Source organism: Protomyces lactucae-debilis, assembly GCF_002105105.1.
Source record: "Protomyces lactucae-debilis strain 12-1054 chromosome Unknown BCR37scaffold_15, whole genome shotgun sequence".
In the NCBI taxonomy this organism is placed as follows: domain Eukaryota; kingdom Fungi; phylum Ascomycota; class Taphrinomycetes; order Taphrinales; family Protomycetaceae; genus Protomyces; species Protomyces lactucae-debilis.
In genome coordinates, this window is record NW_024468007.1 from 77,360 (window position 1) to 97,154 (window position 19,795).

At 51.2% G+C, this 19,795-nt stretch overlaps 6 protein-coding genes across 6 annotated transcripts; 3 read left to right on the plus strand and 3 right to left on the minus strand.

Annotated features, from left to right (window-relative positions):
- Positions 1 to 408: 408 nt before the first annotated feature.
- BCR37DRAFT_381561 (uncharacterized protein) lies at positions 409 to 938 on the minus strand (the record flags this gene model as incomplete). The annotated part of the gene is made up of 1 exon (XM_040869726.1): positions 409 to 938. A coding segment is annotated over exon 1 (226 nt), but the record flags the coding sequence as incomplete, so codon positions are not given.
- Positions 939 to 6,023: 5,085 nt separating this feature from the next.
- BCR37DRAFT_394150 (cation efflux protein) lies at positions 6,024 to 7,019 on the plus strand (the record flags this gene model as incomplete). Its single annotated transcript, XM_040871416.1, has 1 exon — positions 6,024 to 7,019. One exon carries the CDS (start codon positions 6,024 to 6,026, stop codon positions 7,017 to 7,019), a length of 996 nt encoding a protein of 331 aa, XP_040723788.1.
- Positions 7,020 to 7,157: 138 nt separating this feature from the next.
- BCR37DRAFT_381566 (Mechanosensitive ion channel-domain-containing protein) lies at positions 7,158 to 10,786 on the plus strand. Its single transcript, XM_040869727.1, has 2 exons — positions 7,158 to 8,788; positions 8,828 to 10,786. Exons 1-2 carry the CDS (start codon positions 7,389 to 7,391, stop codon positions 10,674 to 10,676), a joined length of 3,249 nt encoding a protein of 1,082 aa, XP_040723789.1. The 5' UTR covers positions 7,158 to 7,388; the 3' UTR covers positions 10,677 to 10,786.
- Positions 10,787 to 12,469: 1,683 nt separating this feature from the next.
- BCR37DRAFT_332042 (Gti1/Pac2 family-domain-containing protein) lies at positions 12,470 to 12,985 on the minus strand (the record flags this gene model as incomplete). The annotated part of the gene is made up of 1 exon (XM_040867047.1): positions 12,470 to 12,985. A coding segment is annotated over one exon (516 nt), but the record flags the coding sequence as incomplete, so codon positions are not given.
- A 2,938-nt stretch (positions 12,986 to 15,923) lies between these two features.
- BCR37DRAFT_394153 (ATP-dependent RNA helicase CHL1) lies at positions 15,924 to 18,473 on the plus strand (the record flags this gene model as incomplete). Its single annotated transcript, XM_040871417.1, has 4 exons — positions 15,924 to 16,128; positions 16,169 to 16,320; positions 16,360 to 18,251; positions 18,290 to 18,473. The coding sequence occupies 4 exons, from the start codon at positions 15,924 to 15,926 to the stop codon at positions 18,471 to 18,473; spliced, it is 2,433 nt and encodes an 810-aa protein (XP_040723791.1).
- Positions 18,474 to 18,496: 23 nt separating this feature from the next.
- On the minus strand, positions 18,497 to 19,435 carry BCR37DRAFT_394154 (uncharacterized protein; the record flags this gene model as incomplete). The annotated part of the gene is made up of 4 exons (XM_040871418.1): positions 18,497 to 19,013; positions 19,052 to 19,162; positions 19,204 to 19,307; positions 19,349 to 19,435. 4 exons carry the CDS (start codon positions 19,433 to 19,435, stop codon positions 18,497 to 18,499), a joined length of 819 nt encoding a protein of 272 aa, XP_040723792.1.
- Between the last annotated feature and the right edge of the window lie 360 nt (positions 19,436 to 19,795).

Below are 19,795 nucleotides of genomic sequence, written 5' to 3' on the forward strand. Positions count from 1 at the left end.
CTGCAAGACACCTCTCAAAAAGGATGGCTCGAATTGGTATGACTTCATTAAGCAAGCGATTTTGCCATCAAGAACTCCGGCACGTCTCCATTAGTGCTACTACCGGTATCATCAACAACTAAACTTTTGGCGGCTTATGGCAATGATGCAGTTTTGGTCAGCCTGCACACACGATGGCACTCGACCATCACACAACTGGCATCATCTGCCTACGGTGTTGGCACCACTGAGACGGTGTACGCGTGCTTGGAGCAAGTACGAACGCACTACGCTCCGGAGGCTGCTACTCTTCGCGCCAAGCTAGATGCAAAATTACGTCAGTTGCAATGCGCAAGCTGGTCGGAGGCCGACATCAAGAAGTTGATTGTCTCTATGCAAGAGATTTTCGATGAAGCACAACAAGGCGGTCGCGATATGGACAGAGAGACACAAGGAATGCAGCAGCATTTCTTCCAGGCACTCCCAAAGACGGAGATGAGTGTCTCGTTCTACCACTCTGCCAAGGCCAAGGACTTCCCTGATATGTGGTCGTTCTTCAGGTATGTTGAGTCGAACGCGGTGGCAACGGCGCTCATCATCGGGTCCAGGCCTGTGCACGCCAACATTGTCCAACGCACATACCAGGCACCTGTCGAGGTTGAAGGCAAAGGTTGGAGGCACATGAATGGTTTGTTCTGCGAGGACAATGGCCACTCCGTACAAGAGTGCCACCATAACGTCAAGGGCACCAATTTTAGGAAGACAAGTAGCAAATTTCTCTCTCGTTACCCTGCCGCAGTGCTCCCTCGTGTCTCGCCGGTCAAATCTCTTGGCTCATGCTCCAATGTCATCAATCTTATTCAAAGTGAGGCTATGAAGACATGCAGCTCCACGAATGATGCTTCGGGTGAAGACTTCATCATTGACTCTGGTGCTAGTGAGCATTTCACAAATTCAAAATCGCTCCTGCAGGACCTTGTTCAATGCGTTGCGGAAGTCAAGTTCGCTGACAACTCTGTTGCATACACTGAGAGCTATGGCAACCTTAAAATGACAGTCCTAGATAGTCACGGAAAGGAGCAAGTTCTATGCTTGGATAAGGTCTTCTATGCACCATGGGCGCGTAATATTGTTTCCATGGGTGCGCTCAAGAAGCACTTTGTTAGCGTACTCAGCAACAGGGATGAGCCGTTCATGCGCCTCATCAGTCAGGACTGGGAGATTCATGCTCCAATGAACGAGAATCTTTTCGTCTTGCGCTCAGCAAGTAACTCACGTCTGTCTCTTGCACTTGCTGCCACTTCTGCCAGCGTACTCAAGGTGCATGAATCACTTTGCCATGCATCCTATCTGTCAATGCTTCAGCTAGCAAAACAAGACAAGCTCACCATTTCGGCCAATGCTTTAAAGCAATTCAAGCAAGCTGTTCTTGACTGCAAGACTTGTGCTATCGCCAAGTATCGCAAGCCATCTCATCCGTCGAAGCATCCTGGCAGTGACAAACGCATTGAGCCTCTTGCACTAGTGCATATGGACCTGATGAACCGCAAGGACCCTGATGGTCATACTCCAAACGTATTAGTGGTCGTTGACGATTTCTCTGGATACACCTGGTGGTATCCACTTGTGAAGAAAAGTGATACACTCGACCAGGTTAAGAAGTGGCATGCACTAGTCACCAACCAGTCGAACCACAAAGTACTCAGCTTTCGCTCGGACCGCGGTGGTGAATTCACTGGTGACGCTTTCAGAGACTGGACAGACTCGCTGGGCATTGTGCACACGTTCTCGGCGCCGTTTACGCCCCAGCAGAATGGAACGGTTGAACGCTTCAATCAGACATTGCAGGACAAGACTGTCGCAGCTCTGATCGGTGGAAACCTTAAAAATGCCTTTTGGCGGGAAGCTCTTGATTTCTCCTGCCGTCTCATCAACATGACTCCAAATTCTCGCGGCGTTATTCCGTTTCAGGAGTTGATGGGTAAGCCTGTGCAGCATCGAAAGGTCCAGCCATTTGGCTGTGCGGTGGTCATTACCAACAACAACCCAGAAAAGTGGGGTGCTCGCGGCACTCCGGGTGTTTTCCTTGGATATGACGCTGATGGACCAAACTTACGCATTTGGGATACCGGAAAGTCCAAAATTCGAGTCGTACCTGGCGCAAAGTTTTTCATTGACGAGTTCCCTGGCATTGTTGGCTCACCTGACCCATTATCCTCTGCAGTTCCGGAGTTTTTGCAGGACGTCACCAATGATGAGGCCCATGAGGTCCTTTCTGCGCCACTCGTTGGATCACCGTTGCCAGTGGTCTCTTCCCCAAGTCCTGGTTACGTCGCTGGCAGTCCTCCGGAGGAGGTCTTTGTTGCCGATGACGCGAGCATCTCGCATGCAACACGCCAAGTCACTTGGTATCCTGAGACTGCTCGTGCATCACCGCCTCTTATCGAAGCGCCTTCTCCGGTGACTCATTCAAGACCTCAGTCCACATCGTCCTCGCCGGTACCAGAAGTCGTGCAACCGGTGGTTCAGCCGTGGAGCATATTTGACACGGTGGACTGTGACTCGTTGATCGAGCCACTACTGCCAGAGGTCGTTAATCCCGAGGTGCTTGAGGTGATTGATGCTGCAGAGCCCATTGATCTTCTAGCTGATACAAGTGTTGATGCTTCTTTCCAGTCTGCTGCGGTCTGGGACTCTGATGGTGACGAAATTTCAGTTTCTTCCGATGTCAACAACCACGATGCAGGCAACGTACTTTCTCCGCAGAATGATGAGGTGACGGACGACGAGTTGAGTGTCGAGGATGTGGTTCTGGATGTGAGAGAAACGGTGATGGGTCCACCTCCCTCTGCTACTGCTCCACGCGTTACTCGCTCAAGTAACTCAACACTAGGCGGGCAAATTGCATCTGACCGAGGCGGAGTCCGTGTGGAACCTCAGTCGTATCAGCGCATGGAGTCTATGCTCTCGAGTATGCCGCCTGAGCCAATGCGTCTGTTCTTAGCAGAGGTGGTCTCCAGACACGGCGTTGACGGGGATGACGATGCTGTTAACCACTTCAACGACAACATCTCATTAGTTCTCTATCTGGCGCGTCACTCTCAGTATGAAGATTGGCCACTGAAGGTCTCAGATGAGGATGTGCCGAAGCACTTTGGGGCTGTGAGGTTTTCTCCTCATGCGAAGTGGTTCATCCTTGCCATGGCAGAACAGATCAAATCATTTGAGGATAACAATGTCTTTGAGGTCTGTATGTTGCCTCCTGGAGTCATTCCAATTCGTGGCCACTGGATTTATGTGGTCAAGCACGAGAAGACTGATGACTCAATTGCAGCCTTCAAGTCGCGCTTTGTCGCCAAAGGTTTCGAGCAAAAGGCTGGCATTGATTACAAGGAAACCTTCTCACCAGTTGTTACGAGCTCTGCTATTAAAATGCTGTACAGCTTGGTCGTTTACTTTGGTTGGTGTATGCGCCAAGGGGATGTTAAGGACGCCTTTCTCAATGCTCCACTCGAAGAGGATGTGTACATGGAACCTCCACAGGGATTTGACAAGTACAACGGCAAAGTTTGGCGACTGAAGAAGGCTCTTTGGGGTCTCAAGCAAGCACCAAGGGCATTCTACCTGTACATGCGCAATCATCTGTACGATCTGCAATTCAAGGTGGTTGAGGGTGAAGAGTGTATCTTCTGGAAGTACATTGATGACAGGCTGGTGCTCCTTCTGCTTTATGTGGACGACTTCATTGTGGCTGGCACTCGAAAGGACGTTGACAGCACATTCTCACGACTGCAAGCATGTATGACAATTGACGATCGTGGCTACTTTGACAAGCCTGGTGGAAATAGCATGCTGGGAGTCGCTGTCACTCATGTGAATGGCTGCATTACACTATCACAGCGCGTCTACTCAGAACAGCTGATTGCTGAGTACAACATCACTGACAGGATGTGCTTCACAACACCCATGGCACGAGATACGGTCGGCATACTATCATCGAGCACCGCTCCTCTTGTCGTGGAGCATGACTACATCACGTTACTTGGCAAAATGATGTTCCTTGCTTACGGAACGAGGCCTGATATCAAACATGCGGTTGGCCAGCTCGCACGCTACTCTAAACGGGCTACTGAAGATCACTGGAAGGCTGCAATGCGTGTCCTCGGATATCTCCGACACACTGGTGACGCAGGACTGGAATTCAAACACTATCCTGAAGCGGCGCCAATTGTCGCGTACTCAGATGCTGACTTTGCCACTGATGTCAGTACACGGCGTTCTACATCAGGAATGCTCATCGAAGTCTTCGGCAATCCTGTGTTATGGCAATCAAAACAGCAGCCAGCAGTGACAAGCTCGACAAAGCATGCAGAATATGTGGCCTATGGACGCATGGTGATGAAGGTGGAATGGCTTCACAAGGTGCTCAGGCAAATCATGCCAGAGATACCTGATCGTGTGGAGACGTTCACGGACAATCACGCGACCTTCACGGAACTCACTGATGACCCAGTACGTTCTCAAAGTCTCAAACATGCGGACATCTCAATGAAGTATGTGCGAGACCGCATCAAGAGTGGCCATATTGGGGTCACTGAGATTCGCTCTGGTGTCAACCGATCGGATATGTTCACCAAGGCGCTTGGAGCCAGTGCGTTGGCAGCCTCGGCTGCAGCACTAGGGCTCTTCTTTCGTGGCATATTGAGGAGGTAGGGTGCACCACTTCGGGGCAAGTGTTGAGCAAGGCGTGAGACGTTACCCCTCTCGGAATGAGCCGACGCAGAAACACTATATAACAGGCCATCTGCTCTCTCTGATCTAGTAACTCATTTGGTGTTTCACTCCAGTGCTTGTTCGTTCGCTCAGATAAACAACATGTTCTACCGTGCTTGCAAGGAGGCGCTGCCGTCCAGCGCGAGTCTCCTTGTCTTAACGCTGACTGACCGAACCCCCTGCTCTGTAGCGTCATCCTCAGAGCACGTTTCCACCAAAAAGTGACTTTATGATGTGTTGGTTCGGTGTGAGTGTGCGACAAATTTGCAGCAGCGGAATAAAAGGAAGGAAGCTCTCTCTGCCCTGCCCTTGCTCCTCACTATGTTTTACGCAGCTCATTAGAACTCGGCGATGCTCAATCTATCAATGAATTGTTCTGAGTGTAGAGAGAATGCAAGAGGGAGCAAAGCATATGTCCTGGGCACTTGACTTTAAGATAAATCATCTGCGATTTCGAGAATCAGGGTTGCGACAGACTATCGCGGGCGGACTTCAAGGCCTGGCAAGGGGAGTTTGCTTGTAAGATCTGAGAAGAGTAAGGCTGTCAAGATATTGATGCAAGGCCCGGCTCTTCTCTGGCACGATCGCGAACGAGGCATTTTGTAAGGTATAGCATGAATGATGACCACTGTATCGATGACTTGAGCTTGCACCGGCCTTGCTTCACTGATGGATGACACGTTGCTCTCTGACTGATTCACATACTACAGCCATATGCCGGGCCCTTCTTCTCCAGGTCGGTGTCCTTGCCCATCTCCAGTGCTCTCGACTTCAGCTGCACACCTCACCAGCACGACGACACCGAGGAGCCCACCTTGGCATGGACATCAGGCCAGCTCAGCAAGATTGAAAACCGGCCACGTACGCCGTTCCTATCGAAACCCCTGGAGAAGAGCCCCTTGTTTTTTTCCTATAAGTTGCACGTCCCTGCGCCCTTCTTGTGAATGCTCACCAGTGCACTGCGACCGGCCACTCGATTGAAGAACAGCAGCAGCCTCTGCTGTACCTCTTCATCAAGCAAGGCTCATCTGTTGCAAGCGAATCTATCATCCTGTCCACAGCTACAACACGCGTGTCATCGTCTCCTTCACATCCAAAGCAAACGACCACGTCACCAACAACCTGTGCATCACGCGCCGCTTCAACAACCTGCAAGAGCGCGATTATACTACTTTCAACCAACTCGGATAGCTTGGTCTGCTGTTCAACCTACACCAGCGCCACAGATACTCAAAGAAGCACAACAAAAGACGTCTAGTAGACCACCAGGCATGTCGTCCAATAACTCAAAAGATGACCCTGCCGTGCGTATCACGCGATGGGGATTATATTCGAATGCCGGTATGGTTGTGGTGAAGGGTGTGGGTGGCTATATGCTCAACTCGCAATCCTTGATTGCCGATGCAGGACACTCTGTTGCCGACTTGGCTGCCGATTTCCTGACGCTCGGGACAGTCTCATATGCTGCACAGGCCGTGACCCAAGCATACCCAAACGGCTACGGCAAAGTCGAAACACTTGGGTCACTGGGTGTCGCAGGATTCTTGCTCGTGGGTGGCCTGGGTATTGGTTGGTCTTCTGCTGCGCATGTCTTGAATGATTTGTTTGGGACACACATCGATGCACACTCGCACACGGCTGTTGATCCAAATGCTCTCTGGCTGTGTCTTGCATCGCTTGCCGTTAAAGAATGGCTGTACCGCGCCACTATGAAGATTGCCATTGAGCAACGATCAGAATTACTCAAGGCTAATGCGTACCATCACCGTATGGACTCATTGTCTTCGCTTGTTGCGACAGTGGCAATCGGTGGTGTTTGGCTATGTGGATGGACTTGGCTCGACCCAGTCGGTGGATTACTGGTTGCCTTGACTATCCTGAATGCCGCTTGGCAGACTGCACGAGGTGCATTGACTGAGTTGGCGGACGAGAGTATCGATTCCACCACGCGCGCAAAACTCACAACGGCAGCGGAGGAAAGTGTAGAAGCATTGGGCATTGCTGCCGTGAAGCAGGTGTTGGGTGTGCAGGGGCACAAGTCTGGCCCTAATTATGTGATTCAAGTGGCTATGGCTGTGGAAGGCAGTCTGCCAGTCAAGTCGTGCAATGAGATTGAGGAGCTTGTGGGCAAGTACATGATTGAGCATGTGGATGGCGTGAAGCGGGTGGATGTCAGGTTGCTGGATGCCAAGAAGGAGCATGTTGCCTGGACGAGTCTTGACAAGACCATTGTGGAGGATGCTCACCATGGCCATCACCACCACTAGGGCCTTTCTCCCTGGACCTTTCTTCTTCTCTCCCTCTAGATCTTGGACATAGACAGATAGCTTTTTGCTATATGTGACTGCAGCGCAGGAGTCGGAAATAGAAATTCAGAAAAATGACCTCAGAAGAAGCAGCAGCTCATCAGTATTCACTGCTACTCACCCTCTCTACTCTGTAAAGCTCATCTGTGCAGTACGGAGGCAGCATCTGTTAGCAGTAGTACACTCGCTCGTTCATCTATACAAAGAACGAACACTAATCGGCCCCCGCGCATGTCTGCCGACTGCCAGCACGTCTAGTCTTCAATCACAACACAAACACCCCTTGCCAAAGCTTGATTGATCTATTCATCTGTCCATTCACCAGATCGCATGGAAAAAAGGAGCTTCGAGTCAGGCGACACGTCAAAAGAGCCTAGCGACGGCACAGCCTATCAGCATGAACCAAAACAACCGAGACCCGGCTCGCCTGCATCCCAACAAGACACAGATGCGCACGCTTTTCGTGACCGCAGTGGTAGCAATCACAGCAAAGTGAGCAGAGCCAGCAATAAGCAGTCAAGGACCCAGCAGTACGCTGAACAAGATGCAGAGAATATACGCGCTGCAGAGCGAGATGCATCGCGTATGGCAGCGAGTCGCGTGCGGACCGGTTCGATGCGTCCCAACAACCACGGAGACCTGGAGAAACACCAGGAAGACGATAACGATGATACTTTGCATGAACATGATGGCGATTCATTTGATGCACGCGCTGATCGACCTGCACATATGCCCATGTCGAGTCGTATGCGGCCTGCAAAGAGACCACTGACGGCACTGGGTAAGATTTTTAGTTGGATTCACAATTTCAGTACGGTGACGCGTTGGTTCCTCTACATCACGCCCGTTGCCCTCATTTTGCTCATTCCCATTTTGGTTGGTGCATTGAAGCGGACTGTGGATGGTCAGCGACTTAGCGTTGCTGGTGTTGACCTTGAGTGGTTTGCTATCTGGTGGATGATCATCTGGCTCACCCTCTGGGCCGGCAAATTTGCTGCAAAACTCGTTCCCTATATTGTTGGTCCAGTCTTCAGCATCTTCACCAACTCCTACAAGAAGTGGCGAGATTTGGCTATTGCACTGAGTGTACCTCTCAGTCTCTTCTTTTGGTGGCTTGGTATCTACATCTCCTTTTTGCCGATTGTCGAGGGACATCAAATTGGCTATACAGGACGTCAAGATTGGCAAACAACACTGAACCGCATCATCCTTGCAGTCTTCATCGGAACGTGCCTCAATTTGGTTGAAAAGTTTTTGATGCAACTCGTTGCAATTGGCTTTCACCAGCGTCAGTATGAAGACCGTATTGTCCTCAACAAGTTTCAAATTGCATCTTTAACAAAACTTTATCGCTACTCGCGCGAAACAGACCGACTTGCCGTGGACAATGACATGGCAGACGATCAGCAACAAGCACTGTCAGGGTCAGGCACACGTACACCCAACGCCGCACTCAATCTCGCTGGACGTGTTGTTCAAAAGACGGCACGTGATGTGGTGGGTCGTGTTGCTGGTGAGTTGGGTGGCAAACGCATGGAGCACTCCACCTCACCTCGACAAATGGTGCTGGCTTTGTTGGAGACGACTTCTGGTGCACAAACACTGGCAAGGCGATTATTCAAGTCCTACTCGAGGGATGGACGCGAGTTTATTCAGCGCGAGGAGATGCGTGATGCTTTTTCGGAGGATGAAGAGGCAGATGCCAGCTTTAGCATGTTCGACAAGGACTGGTAAGATCTGACAAAGTTTGCTATACTGACTAACACCAGGAATGGCGATGTGACCTGTGAAGAAATGGAGATTGCCTGTGTTGAGATTGGCAAGGAGCGCAAATCCATCACGGCATCCCTCAAAGACCTTGATCACGCCGTCTCCAAACTCGACGACATTTGCACAGTCGTGGTGGCGGTAATTGTGGTGCTCATCTTTATTGTCCTCATCTCTCGCTCCTTTGCTGGTGTCCTGACATCTGCCGGAACGACCCTCCTTGGCCTTTCTTGGCTGTTTTCCCAGCTTGCTCAAGAGTTTTTGGCCAGTATTGTGTTTGTATTTGTCAAACATCCCATGGATGTTGGCGACCGTGTTGATGTACTCATGAACGGTGAAGTGCAGTCTCTCATCGTCAAGGAGATCTCACTTATGGCCACGGAGTTCAGGAAACTCGATGGCCGCATTGTTCAAGCACCAAACAATGTTCTCAATCAGCTCTTCATCCTCAATATGCGAAGAACAGGCGGTGTTGCCGAAGGCGTACCAACGACGCTACGCTTTGGCGTGTCTATCGAACTGATCGATGCCCTGCGACAGAGCATGCTTGAGTTTGTTCGCTCCGAGCCGCGCGACTACAAACCTGATATTCTCACCGAATTGACGGATATCCCAAACTTGACGGCCGTCAAACTCACCATCATCTTCTTTCACAAGCAGAATTGGCAGAATGAGGGATTGCGTATCGGTCGACGCAATAAGTTCATGTGTGCGCTCATGGTCAATGTCCAGCGTCTCGGCATTGAGAGTTCCATCTACAATGGTCCTGGTGGTACTATGAATACACCCATGTACATCTCCTACCCACAGAGCGGACAACAGCCTGGCGTGCAATCGTTTAATCCTCATGGCCAGCCATTCAACCCATTGACTTCTAATAAGGAACAAAATGCAGCGATTGATCAAGTGCTCAGTCCAAGCAACGACTGCGCTGTCGACGATGACTGGCAAAACGAGTCTACTGCACAGGGACCTTCATCAGCCCTGCCGGATAATTACCGCCCCACGCAAACTCCCATGTCGCGTCGTCGCGGTCCCGGTGTTGGTCGTCAATCTAGTGTCACGCAGCATATGGCCAAAGTCGACTACTCCCTGGGCGCTACTGACTTTGCACAATCTGCCGCCAATGACTTCTTTGAGGAGTCTCAAGAACGTGGCTTGGCAGCTGTCCTTGAAGTTGCTGAAGAAGCAGAAGAACGAGCACAAAAGGAACGTTTTGAGCGTGATAAGGCGATGCGCAAGTCAAACTCTCGCGCGCGAACATCATCCGACTTGCCAGGTCCGGCAACTTCAGGAAATAACTTGCAGCGTTCCAACACAGGGCTCTCACAACTGAGCTCTGCTGGTACAACACGACGAAACAGGTTCAGGTTGATGGGTGGTCGTGGCGGCAATATCAATAGTGCTCGAACGATGCTTCAATTTGACGAAGAGGCGCAATACCCACTTGCTGGTGATGCAAACGGCGGACCCCTTGACCGTCTACGCTCCAATGAGTCTGTTGCATCCGCTGGCAGATCTTCCTTTGAAAGACGTGGATCCATGCTGTCACGCCTTGGTCGACAACGCACAAACAATACACAGGCTCCACCGGAATCACCTGCTATTCAGACTCCACGTCCAGTGCCAAGTGCCTTGCAGACTGAGCGACGCGATATGAGTGTCATCATGGAGAACCCGGCAGAGCTTGCCTTTTTGCGCGAACAAGTCGCTCGAACCCCTTCACCGGGATTGGAAGAGAAGACAATGCCCACCACGACAGCAGCGACGTCGCACCGGCAAAGCTTGCCTCGCATCATCACTCAAATACAGCCCGAACGAAGCCTTTCACCAAAGACACCTCAGCCATGATGTTGCAGAGGTTGCTAACACAACAAAAAACGATTCATGATAGATGAGAAATGATTAGACGCGTTACGATTGCTTTCTGATAGAACGATAGACTACGCATTCGTATGATCCTTTGTGAAAGGCTGGCCAATGCACGATGTGCCTAGAGCTCGTTTAAAGCTTGTACTTGCGGCGGGTCCGTCGTGCCAATCAAGGATCGCGGGATGTACAATCCGCCGCATTGACCGCGTTCTCCATCTATGCATATATGATATATGTTAGTGCTTGATCAGACGTCGGCTCACCGTTTCCGCGAACAGACAAGCAGCTCGTAGTCTTCGTACAAGAGACTATGGAGGTGTGTGTCGGACCGCCTCGGACATCATTGCTTGGTCGCCGAAGTTTTTGACAGCCCGACAGACAAAGCTGCATAAGCTGTGCAGATCAGTTTGAAAGTCAAATCTTATGTGCCAACTTCACTGCCAAGGCTTCGGCTGACATGCACGGGCTACCGAGCGAGCCTGACAGAAGCAAAAGCTCCAATATCAAGCTTGAAGAAGATCCAAATATGTATCACAGAGACATCACTAGGCTGTTCAAATGCAGCGCCCTAAGACAAAGCCTCGTAGACTCGTAGGCCAGTGCTGAGCACTGCTGGGCAGTGCTGGCATGAATCCGTTCCGCTTGCAGGCTGCAGCTCGAATTCGAGTCTACCGGTGAGGCCCCACAGCTAAGGGCAGGTGTTAATTCGGACTTTCTTATTCTTCCATGACCGAGACTGCCAAACGTTAATATCATGACGCACATATGGACGCCCGGCGACCGCTTGGTCCGGTGCTTCTGTGTGACGTGACTGACTTCCGGCTGGATGCGAGATGATCGATGCGTTGGCGGCGTTGCACAACATTTGTCAGCCTTCGGAGTGAGCAGTCAATTGCAACGAGTATTGGAGAAGCAGCAGTCTAAACGTTCGACTGAGGACGAAAAGAATTACGTGTATTCATTGATTCATTATAGAGATGCTATCAGAGTGTGCTGTGCTGTCAGGAAGCATGTTGTCTCTACAGGCGCAGCGTTGTCTTCAAAGCATCAAGTGCACGTCTCTCCTCTGACCACCTACCTGGAGCAGGGCGCGATGTCTCTAAAGTGGCTTCGTCAGGGAACGAGGGCAAATCGACAAAGCTGGAATTGGAGCCAGTGCGGCGATGCGCACTGCTCGAACGACTGCTCTCCGTGCTTGGGAACAGTGATCCATGTGCACTTTGCATAGGTAGGCCCCTGGAACCATAGCCAGCATCGTATGGCCCAACCTGGCCAGCAGGGTAGGGCGCGTGCATGGGGTAGGATCGTCCAGCGTGATCGCCAACAAGCTGTCGTCCACGTTCAGCTTCTGTGTTGGCAAATACCATCACAGGGCTCGTGTGCAAGGAGGATATCGCATGTCCTGATCCTTGTTGATATCCCGGGGGGCCTGAGGGGCCTGAGGAGGTCATGACTGGAGAGAGTCTCGCTCCAGCAGAGTGTGGTGGCCCTTGCATGCGGTCGTATGGTCGAGCGGTGTGACGCATGGGTGGCGACACATGAGCCAGGCGAGCGTTGGGTATCGCATGTTGTGCATGAGGAGGATGTGGCTCTGCAATTTGTCGGTAATGGGAGTCAATCGAGGGCGAGACTGTACCAGACGAATGGCCATAGTGGTAATTCGAAGGATGTACATGCTGCACAGGCTGTGGACTAATGGTTTGGGATGGACCCGATGTCTGGGGCTGCAATAGACGCAACACACTGCGTGGGGCCTCTTCATATGCAGCAGTCTCTGGGTACAGACCCTTGGGAATCTGTACGTGTGCTAGTGAGTGGTCCTTGGAAGGGATGGGAAGATCTTGTGAGGCGTTCGTTGAGCGAAGCGTGTACGAGACGAGATGAAGGCGCTGGCCTTCTGTCGTAGTGATGGAAAAGGATTGCTTGACCAGTCCGTCAGGCTTGTATGCATACCCATCCACTCCATCGCCAGAGTCGTCTGACTCTTCCCTTGGCGGCGACTTGCCTGTCGCAATGCGTTTGCTGGCAGGACCACCCTTACGTCCGTCCATTTCGCGGTACATGAGGAAAGGCCCGGCAACTCGCGAGGCGCTCCAAGCTTTACCATCTGTCCAGCGACGCATACCAGCTTCGCGCTCATCCCACACAAATACACTGCCGTGCTTGATGCCGGCTCTTTCGCGATCACTCAAGCGGCGTTGTATCTTGGGCAAGACGCCCTGACGACAGGCCTCAAACAAGATCGTGGCATCCGCAGGCGTGCGGATCTGTCCAACGTACGTCTGCATGAGGGACGACTCAGGTGCCAGTGGAAAGGTATCGTGCTATTCTTAAAAATATTGATGTCACTTGCAGAGGATGCTCTGCTACTTGTAGTCCAGTCAACTGTAGGTGCTTTGTACAGGAGTCGCCGTCGACTGAGGATGCGTTCCTACGGGACAAGGCCTGATCGGGCAGGCCTTCCTATAAGTAAGCGGCCCTCGTCCAGGAGATGCGTATTCCTGACGGGGCCGCCCAGAAAGAAGGATCTGAGCTTTGGGAGGCTCGCGCTGAGCTGCCAAGCCGGCAAGTGTCTACTTCGAGCCCGGAACCACACGGTCCACACCATCGCCCGTGGCGTTTTGGGCAGTTTCTCTCGGGCGGATTTTTTTGCTTTGCATGTGCCCTCGCAGACTCGCAATCCCGCAGTCTACGTCAGCACTAAGCAGCGGCATCCAGGCTTCCTACGTGTCCTATAGCTCTCTTGTCTGATCGCTGCAAAACGCTCGGACTTTGAATGGAAGAGCACCCAGAGTCTCGAATGGGCTGCTCGGGAAGCTCGAAACGGCAGTGTAGCATTGCATCCCTGAAAACGCGTATGCATGGCCGGCAACTCTGCTGCCCCTGATCCGGTCTTCCTACTTTTGCGACTGATATCTCTTCAGCTCGGCCAGCATAGCTGAACTGACACTGTAGCTGTGCTCATTTTGACTGCGACAAGTAGCAACTACTAGCAAAGTCGTGACGCCAGCCGGTCGGAGCTGTCTCAGCCGGTCTGACATCTTTCAAACTTTGCGAACGCTATGCTTGAAGGGGCTCAGCCCCCTGCCCTGCTTGTTCGTCATGTCACCTTACTCAGTGTCACCTTAGCCTACATGCATATGCTTACCATAAGGTAACAAGAACTATGGTCTAGCCGCAGGCTTCAAGTGCCAGACATGCATTGTTTGCGACCATACTGCAGGCTACAGGCTGCAGCTGAGTCTGAGCTGACTTAACAGCCTAACAGGTGCGAATCTCAACGTTGGGCAAAATTTGCGAGACACCGCGACTTTGGTTGCAATTGATAGGCTATCCCACGGACTCGCTGTATTCGCCGGGACAAGGTCAACAATATGCGCCCAGAGTCGAGCTCAATTCGGTACATCATACGGATCATAGTACTCCAGAGTCCATACCTCCTTGAATCCCTTGATCTTGCAGACCATCAATGTGATTTTGACATATTTTTGTGGGACCGAGTGCTCGGACCATGTCTCATGAAAGCAGGCCAGCTTAGCCAGCCGTCGTATAGCGTGCGGCATACGACTTTGAGAACTCATTTGATGCATGCGTCGACTTCTCTACAACAATGATCTTGCCACGGTGCACTTCCTTGATCGTGCACACTGCACAGTGCACACCGAGCAGCTGACCCGTCGACCCATAATTCAGGAAGTTAAAGAACATCACATTCAGCTCGAGATTCCCATGCTGGGGAAGCATGATCTGCCTAACCTGCAGGGCATCTCAGCGCGGCGTCGGAAGCGCACGCTATGCCAAATGTTAACCTTATTTTCTCGCTTGGGCCCTGCCGGCTGCCGCCCAGCTGAATGCGTCATGAATTCAAGTTGGCGGATGCCAAACTGCACCGCAAAGTCAAGGCGAGCTTAACTCTATCTGATTGTAAAAGCAAGCTAGCGCGCTATGAGCCCATGGCTTTTGATGCTTTGAGGCTTTGACCATGTACACGCGAGTCAGGTGCGTGCACTTAGTCAGTCACCTAGTGAGTCGGCCTCTCAGCTGCATAAGAATGAGAACCACGGTTGAGAGGATCAGGTTGAGCTTGACAGCGAATGCATACTAGTGGCTAATCACCTGCGCATAGGCGCGCTGTCTTTCAGCAACCCATGCAAGACATGCTCAGGCGCAACCTGGATCCGGGCTTTCTTTGAAGAATGGGATTGCACGTCGATGACTGGTGTTCAGTGGTGGAGTCAGTTGTTACTTGATAGCGGAACGCCGCCGGTACCGTCTCCTCTGAGTCCTCTTGCTCTTCTGCATCCGAATAGTCTGAACATCTGCTGAATCAATGCTGATCTTCTCGTGGGACCCGCTGCGCTTGCAATTGCGGGTTTGAATCGCTTCCCCTGGTTCCCCACGGTCGGAGAAAAGGAAGAACCCACAATTTCATTTAAGGAAGCTCATCTATTCTATGAAATTGTGGCATGTCCCGGGGATTCTCAATAAGTGATAGGCTGTGGACCGGTGGTTGGACCTTAAGCGCTTCCCCACTAGTTTTTGAAAATGTACAAGGCTAGCGCTACGGATTTATGCTGCCAGCGTCCAGGGCTGTTGCAGATTAGATTGGCGGCTGCGAGCAATCAGAGTGTCAGAGCCAAAGTCAGAGTGTCACAGTCAGAGTCTGTCAGACGGTCTCATGCAAAACTGAGCCAGTCACTCGCAGTCAGAGAGTACGACCCGTGAGTTCAGGATCAAGTTCTGGGGCACTGATTGTACTGTACTACTGTAGCCACTAGCAAGTGCTCTATTCAATGTGGTTGCATCTGTAGTATGACTCGATACAGCCTCCTATCCGAGAGAGCGGTGCCGTCAGCCTGCCCACCTACGGCTGTCAGACACTTCCTCTCTGTGCAGCTCTTGATGAATGAATCTCACTAAACGTCCGCAAGCCTCGAACCCTTCCTTGGTCCGAGGATATGGCCTCTTGTCGTCTGATTATGATCCAGAACGCCGACATGTTGCACATTTTGACGGGTGCGCCCATCTGAATGTCTTAGCAAACGCTTCGATGACCGACGTTGCAGCAGTCGCTGTCGCCCTTGTAGCTCAGTGATATGCATCGCTCTCTCGCGCAGCAAACTTGATCTTGCTCTGTGCTCTTGAAGCTTATGTGACTGGCTTTCTCCTCATATCTCGCAGCAGCTGAGCTGTGCAACTACCGGAGAGAAAGCAAGACCAATTGCAATGTCGAAGCACGATTTCCGACATCCTTACACGCCCTATGCGATACAGCTTGACTTTATGCAAGAGCTATATGAGACGCTAGATGCTGGTAAAATCGGGATCTTCGAGTCACCTACCGGCACGGGCAAATCGCTGAGTCTGATTTGTGGTTCTTTAGCCTGGCTACGTGATCAATCCGTTGTGCTGCCCTTGACGGAAGCACAAGGTCAGACATTCGAGGGAGGAGGACGGGGCTGACTGAATAGGAAATGAACCGGCTTGGATACTGGAGCAAGAGCGAGAAAATGCTATAAAGGCGTATGAAGAGAGGCAAAAGGAGATGAACCAAAAGCTGTCACGAATACGTCAAAAGGAGCGGGCCGCTAGGAAAGGAGCCTCACAGCGCAACAAACGACAAGTGAGCTACTTTTGGTGATGCTCACATTGCTGACCATAGAAAATGGCTGCAAAGAGTGAATCACTGGCAGAGGAAGACTTCCTAGTACCAGACTACGACTCTGATGACAGCAAAATCTCGAGTGTCGCAAAGCCAGTTTTCTCTGCAGAGGTTGAAAAGCTACTTGAGCAGATGGGACACCCTTCTGTAGCCCAAGAGGGTGACAAAGAAGACGATTACCCGGTTGCACGAAAAATCTTCTTCGCAAGTCGCACACATTCACAATTGTCGCAATTTACCCACGAATTACAACGCGTCCATCTAGATGGCGACGACTCTGTCAAGCATATATCCCTGGGATCACGCAAGAACTTGTGCATTCATCCAAAAATCTCTAAACTCTCCCCAGAGAATTTGAACGAAGCATGCCTCGAGTTGCAGGATGGAAAAACTGCTCAAGACCAGAAGTGCAAATTTCTTCCGCTAACAGAGAGCCTCAAGCAAGATTTCCGAGACAGGGCTTTAGCAACTATTCAAGACATCGAGGATCTCGCCCAACTCGGCAAAGAGTTGCAAGTTTGTCCTTACTACTCCAGCAGACTGGCTATCGCTCCCAGTGAAGTCGTCACTATGCCGTACCCATTGCTCTTGAATAAGACGGCTCGAGAATCACTTGGCGTTGATTTGACGGATCAGGTTGTCATAATTGACGAGGCTCACAATCTGGTGGATGCGGTTGCCAGCATCTCTTCTGCTAGCATCAGTCTCGCACAGCTCGAACGGGTCGAGGTGGCATTAAACATATACTTGACCAAGTTTGCAAGACGACTGAATGGTAAGAACAAGATGTACATTCAGCAATTGGTCATGCTGTCTCGAGGCATTGCCAAGGCACTCACATCTTGCAAGAACAAGAGAGACGGTCAGCTCACCCCAGCAGACCTCTTGACTGGGTCGTCTGATACAATTAATATATCCAAGATCTCTGCCTACTTGACGTCTTCCAAGCTCGCACGCAAAGTGGACGGCTATTCTCAGTCAATCATATCAGATGAGAACAAGGTCATCAAGACGACCCCAGTTCTGACGCTTCTTCAAGGGTTTCTGGAGTGTCTGGCGAATCCATCCTCTGAGGGACGCTTCTTCTTCGAGACGAGTCAAGGCAGTGTGGTCGCTAAGTATATGCTCCTCGATCCATCACATGTCTTTGCAGCAGTTGTCGAAGAGGCCCACAGCGTTATCCTGGCTGGTGGCACCATGGAGCCCATGGACGACTACATCAATCTCCTCTTTCCATCGCTTCGTCCGCGTGTCAGTAAGTTCTCTTGCGGGCACATCATACCAAAGGAAAACCTGTCTGCCATGGTGCTCTCGTCGGGCTCGGCAGGCCAGTCGTTTGAATTTAACTTTGAGCGCAGAAGCAATCAAGCCATGCTCGAAGACCTTGGTCGAAGCATTCGGAATTTGCTTGGCATCATTCCAGATGGGGTAGTTGTCTTTTTTGCAAGTTATGCCTATCTAGAGCATGTCTTGGATGTCTGGAGGCGACCAGAACTAGGCATCTATGAACAAATCAGCGCCAAGAAGCCAATCTTCCTTGAGCCCCGAGACGGCTCCGTGGACGAGATGCTTCGAAATTACACTCTATCGATAGAGTCCAACAAAGGTGGCGTTCTCTTTGCTGTTGTCGGAGGTAAGATGAGTGAGGGGATCAACTTTAGCGATCGGATGGGTAGAGCCGTCATCATGGTCGGATTGCCTTTCCCCAATCCGAATACTGCAGAGTGGAAGGCCAAGTTGGCATACATGAGTCAGGCGGCGACCGACAGGCATCTGCTAGAGAACACAAACTCGACTCGCGATGAAGCGCAACGCGTGGGTAAAGAGGCCGGGCGAGAATTCTATGAAAATGCCTGCATGCGTGCAGTCAACCAATCAATTGGCAGAGCCATGTATGTTTATGCCGATGCTTGACACTAGCTAACAGCAGTCGCCACAAGGGAGACTATGCGGCCATTATTTTGCTGGACAAAAGGTATGGTCAGGAGCGAATCCAGAAGAAGCTGCCGAACTGGATCAAGACTGGACTTCGAACAGAACCTCTCTCATTCTCCCAGTGTGTCTTGCAGTCTGCAAGCTTCTTCAAAAAGCCGGCGCAAAGCAGCATCGGCTAGCATGTCATAGCATTTCAGTCTATCTACCACCATCTCTCTGTTTGGACCATGTCCTTGGGTACGCCTTCTTTCAACAAGAACTCTTGCGCCCAGTCTGTCATCTTGGCAGGACCGCAGACATAGAACAACGTGTCTTCTTTGCCTTCGGAGACTGCTTTAGCCAAATCCTCCTCCGTCATACGTCGCTCATAGATCGCGCCTGGCAAGCCTTCCGTGTCTGCAGACTGTGATGAAAATAAGCGCAGCTTAAGATCACTCTCTTTGACAAACTTATCCAAATCGTCCAGATACAGTGCCATATCTGCAGATTTGAAGCCATACAACATAGTCACCCGCAAAGGCGCCTTGGCGTCACGAAGGGCTCCCAGGATGCTCATCATTGGATTTGCTCCAATACCACCAGCAATCAATGTGATGCCACGCACTTGTCCAGCAAGTCTTCGAAAGTTGACGGGAGGGAACGTGAATTGGCCTCCAACGCGGACCTCTACCGTTTGCTTGTTGACGAGTTGATCAACAGGTCTCCAGAGCCATTTTGCACTGAGGTCAGCTAGATGAATACGGGGAACATGACTCACGGAGGATTGCGCTCTGCTTTTTGCACGGCGAGACGAAAAGTTCCTTGCAAGCCTTGTGCTGGCGTAGAGACAATGGTAAAGCCTCCTGCCTGCTCACTCGCAGGCGTAAACCTGACATGAGCTTTCATCCAAAGGACGCTGTGTGAGCATACGTATCGACCCACTGACCCGCCTTGAACTTGAAAGGTCCCGGTGGGTTTTGTATCGTAAAATCAATGAGTCGGACATCCTGAGTAGCTTGTGTGATGCCTGTAATCTGCTTGGTCAGCAAGCTTTCGAGATGTTCACTGAGCATACAAGGGCATTTTGCATTGCTGGTGCCCTGGGCTCTTGCACAGTCCGTTGTTCATGCGATGTAGGGGCATCTGATGCAGCTGTAGCCATGTGACGACACTTTACAGCGAGGCCTTTACAGCTGATTGAGCTAGTGAATGATGGTACAGCTTGAGCCATTTTTATACGTACAGAGAGCATCCTTGTCAAGCTGTTCGCAAAGTAACGATTCACACGTCTCTTCTCTGGTGCTTGTAGCTGTTCAGCACGGCTATGCTCGTATGAGAGTTGAGCGAATTACAAAGTTGCGTGTAGATGTGACGTACGATCGTCCAGCTAGGGTTTAGCCGAGTCAGGATTGTATTTTGGTAGCCAATGTTTTGGGCTGTCCATCAGGTCCCATACAACGGAGGCAAGGCTGCAGGCAAATAAATTTGCTCATGGCAAGTAAGCAATCGTTGCATGCAGCAG